Below are 8,289 nucleotides of genomic sequence, written 5' to 3'. Positions count from 1 at the left end.
TAAAATATATCTTAAAAATAAACGTTATTAAGAAGATCTCACTAAAGAGGTGACATTATACCTTATTAAGAGGAATAATCACTCTTATCAGAGTAATGTAACTCATAAAAACATAACACCAATAAAAAGTATAAACTAAATGGATGAAAAATGCTTCACGAATGACTATTCTTTTTAAAGAGGATGCATTCTCACACACATACATATTTATTTACATTGTGCAATAGGAAAAAAGACAACAGTTGTTTGGGACATTATGGTTAACACTTTAATTTTTTAAACATATTTTAAAAGTAACAGATTTAAAAACACGCAGGAGCATTTACAACAACAAAATAAATAATTTTATTTGAAGGAAGCAGGAAGGCTCTTCCTGCAGCCTTCTAATTCAGGTGGGTTTTACTGGTCCCCAGTAAATCTGTTCTTGCACCCAAAGTATCAGCTGCTTCATGAATAGCCACATGCATTACTTTCATGCCTCTTGCACTGACAGTATTCTTTTGTTTTCAAACAAATGGCATTTCTTAAAATATTAATTCCACTAAAGTAAATGCTCTAACCTACTCAGATCTGTGAGACTTGATTGTAGCCGACTTTGATTAGCCAGGATGGTCTAGTCATTGGTGCCCCATGGAACCCTAGATTTGGATGTGGTCACATGGTTACCCCAGGCATCCCATAGCAGTGGAATGAGCAGGAACCAGAATAGAAACTTGAGACTCAAGTTTTGTGCCCAATAATCAAGGCGTGTCCCTTCGCAGAAAGGATCATTTCGGAGGCCCCAGCTCTCCCTCTATCCTCCTTACTCTAAGCCTTTAAGCTTGACACTGCAATGAAGAGCAAATGAAACATTTCTTAAAAAGCTGCTGTTCCCTTTCTGGATCATTACTCAAGCTCCAACCTGCAACAGCTGAGAATGAAGACTACATTTTCTATGAGAGCAAGCTTGCTGCAAAGTGATCCACACAAATGTCTGTGGCTTAAAACAGACCATGTTTTAAAACATTTGACATTTTAGATCTTTAATCTCTTCTTAGAAGAGACTAGTCTTAAAGTTCCTCACTTTCTTGATAAGGTTCCTGAGAAAGTCATTCCAAACCAACTACTTTCAGGATGAACTAAATCTTATAGTTGTTTAAAGACTAAGCTATTGTACTGGTTTGCTGGGGCTGTCTTAAGAAAACACCGCAGACAGAGTTGGTTCATAGGACATTTATTTTCTCAAGGTTTTGGAGCTTCTAAGTCCAAGATCAAGGTTCTAGCTGGGTTGGTTTTTCTAGAGGTTTCTTGAGACTAGTAGATCTTACCTGTTTTCATGTATCCTGTTTGTTTTGTTTTCTTATTTTCTTGGCATCAATAATATTAGTGTAGGGAGGGCCTACACCTAATTTACTTACCTCTTTAAATCCCAATATAACATGCTTCAGCTAAATAGCCACAGTTTTCTTTCTTTTCCCTCCTTCCCTTCCTTTTTCCCACTGACACATGTACAGTGATATCTTGGTTCATGTACACATTTGTGAATAATTTAGTTGAAAAGCAGAACTGTTTGGCAAAATTTTGTTTTTGTTTGCCAACTCTGCCATTGGTGACGAATACAGCCATGGTCATCTAATAGCATGAACACGGACATGGCCATTTCCCCCAGAATTGTGGACCTAATTAAGTTTGTGAACTGAGGTACCACGGTATAAAGTTTAGCACTTAAGTGTTGAGCCATTCCCAGCGTGTGAGTTGCCAGATAACAGTGTGGAATGCAGGCCTCCGAATCCTCTCCACCTCAGTGTATCAGCTCTGGCCTGGGAGTCTGTATTTAAAGAGTACCCATCTAGCCGGGGATTTAGCTCAGCAGTTCAGTGGCCTGCCTTGCAAGTCCAAGGACCTGAGTTCAATCCCCGGTACAAAAAAAAAAACAAAAAACCAGTACTCATCTACCCACCCACGTTAGAGTGTGGGTCTCTGTGCTGGGTGCTATGGGCTGCCATCCACACATCCACTCTTTACCCAGGAGACAATTCATGCTTGTCCAAATTGCAAATCTAACACATCTTTATTTCATATATAGTAAAATCTGGTAAGTGCAGAAAAATATTCTGCATCACATTTTCATGATCAATCCTCTTATTTCCATTTGGTATAGAAGATCATTCAGTTAAAAAAACATCACAAGAAGACCCATCAAGGAATCAAACTAAGGTTTTCTCCAAACAATAGATCTTTCCTCCTCACTGGTCAAATCAGCATCTGCTGATGGGGGAATGAAATGCAACATGACAGTGATGCTGGTTATCAAGAAAGACTCAATTTTTGCTTTCAAGTATAAAGATTAACTTTGAAGAGCAGAGAGCCTGACCTGACAGTTATCGGCCACAAAGAACTCAAGATGAGGAATGCAACACTATGGAAATTACATTCTTTTCTGTAAAATTCAGCTCTACAATCTGTATAAGCAAGAGTCCGAGACACTGACAAGGTGGTGATGTTGCTTAGAGGCCCTATTCCCAGGGGCACTTGCACCACAAGCCTCTCCCTGCTATGGTACAGTGAGGTAGGCTCTCCATTGGCCTCGCTTTAACTTGGTCCTCTGGACCCATGGTGGCTACTTGGGAGACTGGCTTTAAGCTTCAGAGTTCTAAGAATCTTGGCTGAACCTTAGGGTAATATCCTGTGTAAAATACATACGTTCTCGTGGTATGAAGGCTGTTCTTTAGGTTGCACACACACACACACACACACACACGCACACACACACACCCACACACACACACCAGTTCTTGGGGGAGACAAAGCTTTCTTCCTCTTTGGCAAGAGAACACTGTATCCAGTGTTACCGCTCTGGCTAGCTCTTCTTTATATGTGCCTTCTTGTGGGCCCGCATATGTGCAGCAATCGAACCAGCTATTTCTGCATTCTTCTTGTTCTGGCCAAAATAATCTAAAAACTCACCATCTGGTCCAATCAAGTACATTATTATTGTATGATCCACCTGCAGAGACGAGGGAGGAATGTGTGACAAAAAGATCACCAAAATAAGCTGCTTATTAAACTGAATGAATGCTGTAGGATAAGATAACTTTCTGTTAACACCTAACTAGCCAGGTAGCATCTATTATAGCAGCAATAGAGTGTCTAAAATCTTTTGTGTTCCAGAAATTTGCACCAGCTATCGTTTGTAACATCAGCAAGCATCTATAATTCTTTGGTTGAAATCCTAACATACTTAGGCACGAAGTCTCTGAACAAAGCACTCACCTTCTAGGACACGGCTGCTGTAGGCCTTCATAAAATGGCCAGTGCTTGTGGAACAGCACACTTTTGAGTAAAAAATCTCCCCTTGGACTCCTTCATCACAGTATAAAGAGATGTCACATGAAATTAAAGTGCTTCTGAGAAACTACTTTCTCTAGTACATTCTTGGGTATATCTGTGTGTATTCTAGGAAAAACTGGTTCTCATTCATTGTTGCTTATCTGCTGCTTATAGTTTTTTTAAGCGAAGCCAGAAAGCTAACCACTGGTTCAATTCTATAATGTAAAAGTCCCAACACAATATTTAGTCCTGATATTAGTAATTCAGACACAAACAGGAAGATGTGTTTTTCTCCCCTAAGAAATGTTTACAACCTACACTGAACGATCCTATCTGAGGTAAATCACCTAAAAATGCCTCAGAAGCCATAAATGGTACAGCCGAGGAGTCCTCTTCAATCTATCATCTATTTTTCTGACAAAGTTCTTAAAACATTCCCAGCTTTAACTGACGTTTAGATTAGTCATCAATGTTTTAGTTAAGTTGCTTCCACAAAATCCAATTTTAAAAGAGCCAATTTGGCCCTGTAAGTCCTAGGAATTTAATGCAGTCTTGACTGCCATTTGGCAAGACAGGAAGAAAAAAAAAAGGAATGTGATCACACATACCAAACTGGAGACACTCCCCTAAATACACCCTGACACGCATTGTATGTCTGTGAGGTTATTCCTTTATATATACACATTCATAAGGAGACAGCAAATGGAAAGAGCCACTTGCCTACCCCATAAGGAAAGAATGCCACTGAGAGTTCCAACAGCTGGTGAATTCATGTGTTGTGAAAGGATTTACTGTAGGGCAAGATGGGCTCGATGGTCTCCACACATTTGATAGAGAAACCCGAATCAAGTCTCCAGATCTCTCTAGACTTACTCTGCAGTTTATACCTCTCCTTTCCCCATTTCTACTTTTTCTCTAGTCTCTTCCTTAAAAAGCAGAATTATAGTATGTGGGATTTATTTTCTAAGTGTTTTATTTTTATTTTTTGGTACCAGGGATCAAATGCTGGACCTTGTGCTTATGAGGCAGGTGGCATAACAATTGAGCTAAATCCCCCGCCCCTAAGTGTTTTTAATGTAAATTACTTCCTTATACATAAATAGAAACCTTCTACCTGTAGCTATCAAACTCGTTAGTGATCACTTCTTAGTATTCATTTGGGATGGAGACAGAGCAAATTGGTATTTGTTCTACTATAGAAGTATTCAAAGCTCTACTGTTCCTAATATAGAAGAAGGAAACAAGGGATTATTAACATATCCACTCATACGTCACACCTGAGATAGGTATACAACAGGCTGGAGTGCATGAATTGTATAACCAGTGAATGTCAGACCCAACTTGAAACCTCTGCCCTATTTTAAAATCACAATCTTATCATGTTATCATCATGTTGCCACCATCTCTAATTCTACTGGAAAACAGCAACTCAGTTTTTCTAATGTGTAACTTTCAAAAATATGTATTTTTATTGTTTAAAACAGTAAATGTATACACAAAAAATCCAATAAATTTATACCCTTCTTCCTATTCTGAACTCCCACAGTACCTCAGTTATTTTCAGAAGGAACCACTGCATTTTTCAAGAGAAATGTTCTGCACTTACTATTGTATGTATACATCCACTACCATCTATTTTTATACACAAGTAACATGTCATGTTTGCTTTCTTATTTAACTATATATGTCACTGTTCTAGATCAACCAGGTATTACATCTTTTTAAAGAATAGTTGCAGTGGGAATGGTGTCACACACCTATAATCCTAGCACTCTGGGAGGCAGATGCAGGAGGATCACAAATACGAGGCCAGCCTGAGGCAATTTAGTGACTTAGTGTCTCAAAATAAAAAATAAAAATGGCTATGATGTAGCCAAGTGTGAAGGCTCTGGGTTCAATCCCCAGTAATGCCAAAACAAACAAACAAACAAATGAACACACAACAAGAAAAGCCTTGTTTCAAATTCTGTGTATTTCCTACTTTTCTAATTTACAACAGATTTTCAAACTCTTTGACCATATCTTAAGTAATGGGTGAAAAATGGTATCTCATTCAACTCACATTTCTTTTATTATGAAATAGCATCTTATGTTTGAAAGCCAACTGTATTCTTTTTTCAAAAGTATTTTCTAATTCCTACTATAACTGAGATATGCAAGAACATGCAGATTTAGATTTCTAAGGAATCCTAAATGTTTGGCATGCTCGTTTATACTTATCAGTCTGAAGATTCCATCCAAAAATTCTTTAAGTTTACCTCTTGTTGCTATTGCCTGAGATGAAAATCTCATTCCACTATAACTCAAGGCTAATCTTTAAGGCACCCCCCATCACTCCTCACAGGTCCTTAAATCTTAGTAGAAGTTTCTCAGACCATCTCACACAAAAAAATCTGAGGCCTCAAAGCACAAATTCATACTAATAAAAGCCCAAGAGGCAGACAGTGTCTCCTCATACTGGATGAGTTAGCAAATGTATAGCAGTGAATTCACTTTTATCAAAAGGTCAAATTCTTATGGCAGTTGACTAGTATTATCTCAAAATAGGATGTATTACAAAGGGTCAAATCAGTTTACATAAGTCTCGCCCATTTTCATTTTAATTTTAAGATTAAAAAACTAATATCATATTCTGTATTATCTGTGCCATGAGCACAAATTTCAGGGCCCAAACTTGTTTGGTTTGTTTATGGCCTCACTGCTACCTGGCTGCAAACTACTAGTTTATAAGCAGAACACATGAAAATGGTGTGTTTTTTGCTGCATCAAGACCCACCAGTCAGGGAAGAGTACACAATCAAAGATTCCAAAGTACTTAAAAAGAAAAAGAAAATTGCGGAGGAGCAGTTGATAGTATAGTTTGATATTTGAACCAAAATCCATTTCTAGGAGCACTGCTTTGGTTTCAGTAAAGTATCTCATCACTTTAAGTGAATGTTTTAAATTCGAGTTTTATAAGCTGTTTGATTTTATTTATAGCATTTCTTTCTGACTATAGAGTCATGAAATGTCCACACAAGACTAGAGTACTAACTACATTAGGACTATTAGTATTTACACAACTTAATAAAAATCTGTAAAGGCTGAAGTCAGACTTAAGTGTTCCCATGCTCCCAATGCCATCGCCAGTTAAATTCCAAAGCAGTTAATGCAATTTGTAGAAAAGTGCAGAAGTCTGAAAAGTCCTTTTTTGCCCATGGCTTTCTCTCTCAGCCCCTGCTCCCCTCTGCTTTTCTCTTTTTTTTGGCGGGGGTACTGGGGATCCAACTCGGGTCCTTGTGAATTTGAGGCAGGCAGCAGAACCACTGAGCTAAACCCCTGGCCCTTCTTCTTTCTTCTCAAGCTGACAGTGCAGCAAGAGGAAACTGCAGCAGGGTCTGTCCACTTTCCTTAAACTTAGGGCTTAAAAGAAAAATGCTTATTTTTCTTTTGTCCCTTTTTCCCATTATCCAAGTTTCCCTAATGCCATCAGGCACCATACCTGGGAGGTATGATTAATGTGTAGGCTTATTTAGGGCAGAGGAACCAGAAGCCTTTTAAGTTAAGCCTTAGTGCACAATGTGGTCCTAGTTCAAAAGTGACGGAGAAGTCACAGTGGGCAGGAGCGTCAAAGTGCCACAGCGAGATGGCACCTCTCCATATTGCTCTAAGGACAAGTTGGTGGATCCATGGTTTAAGGTCCTAGCCATCATGTTTCATAAAATCAGTTTTGCAGCGGGAAAGGCTCTTGATTAATCACTTTGCCAAATTAGTATTACAGGAAAACCAGAATGACAACTGAAAAAACAATTTGTAATACTACTATAATACAGTATCACATCTTAACATGATAGCAAAAATTGTCCATATTAAAAGAAAGCTTGATGGGCAGGGGCAGTGCTTATGCCCTTATTGCTACAAGATAAGATACACTGATAAGAAAAAGGACATAGGAACCTGGGCATCAGTTTAAGATCACTTGGGTAGCACCAATGAACACAAAGATGGCTCTTTAATGCAAGCACCACAGGAGTAGAACTTAACAGAATTTCTGTTTCTCATTATTAAAAAAGCATACAGTAAACCAAACTGTGCAAGGCATATAGTTGATACGCAAGTAAACCTTACAGAAAGCCTACTTTCTGATAGCTTGCATCTTTCGTCTTGCTTTTCAGAATATTCATTCAACCCAAATTTGTAATTCCCCGTGGCCTAGATGTGCTTCTATAAAGGAGGATATTCTAACACTTCCTCATGGAGGACTCGGGGAGCAGGATGTTTTTAACCACTAAACAGTTTATCCCAACATCACTTGGGGCAGCAAGTTTGTTTATATACTATCTCGAGCATCACTCAGGCAGGTAACATTTCAACCAGTTGATTCTTATGTTGAATAAATTTAATAAAATTATTGTTTTTATATTTTCTGTTATATTTCCTTATAAAATTAATGAAAAAATATGCAATTTTGGGTCATTCTGTAAATAAATAATTGGAGTTAAATGAAACTAATAACAAGCTTTTTCTCAACACATCGAGTCCTTTTTATTTCCAACATGGTACCCAAGTAATGATTTTATAGTGACTCAAATTTTATGCACCACTAGAAAAGAAGTCTAAGCAATTAAATTATGAGCAGTTAAAATAAATAATCATCTTTAAGAACAATGCTTGTTTTCTTTCGAATATCTGAAACTCCCAAGGAATCTGTAACAATCTTAGAAGCTGGCCATTTAAAACTATGAGTATTTGGGTGCCAGCCCATGCATGAAAACCAGGACATTTACTTACTATGTAGTCTTCATCTTCATCCTTGGGGCCAGGGCTGTAATACACTCTGTATGCTCTGGCCACTTGATCGATATTTTCTTTTGTGCCAGTCAAGCCAACCAGTTTGGGAGAAAATTCTAAATAAAAAATGAGAAAGGCAAAGAAAAATGAGAAGCATGCAATATAGCCATCTTTACCTAAAAAAAAAAAAAAAAAAAAAAAAAAAAACCC

The 8,289-nt window shown here is 37.9% G+C and overlaps 1 protein-coding gene across 1 annotated transcript in view; it reads right to left on the bottom strand.

The window, feature by feature from the left end:
• Window positions 1-239: 239 nt before the first annotated feature.
• Window positions 240-8,289, bottom strand: part of LOC104855908 (protein SCO1 homolog, mitochondrial) — a 17,110-nt gene continuing 9,060 nt past the window's right edge. Inside the window, exons 5-6 of the mRNA XM_010614997.3 lie at window positions 8,080-8,195; window positions 240-2,986 (exon numbers count right to left, since the gene is read on the bottom strand). Of these exons, the coding sequence (XP_010613299.1) occupies window positions 2,840-2,986; window positions 8,080-8,195 (263 nt within the window). The 3' untranslated portion in view covers window positions 240-2,839. The remainder of the gene's footprint in view (window positions 2,987-8,079; window positions 8,196-8,289) is intronic.

The sequence above is a fragment of the Fukomys damarensis genome, unplaced genomic scaffold (assembly GCF_012274545.1).
Source record: "Fukomys damarensis isolate Sample0158 unplaced genomic scaffold, DMR_v1.0_HiC HiC_scaffold_13, whole genome shotgun sequence".
Lineage (NCBI taxonomy): Eukaryota > Metazoa > Chordata > Mammalia > Rodentia > Bathyergidae > Fukomys > Fukomys damarensis.
Note: the sequence above shows the minus strand (reverse complement) of the source record. Positions and strands in the feature narration are given on the sequence as shown.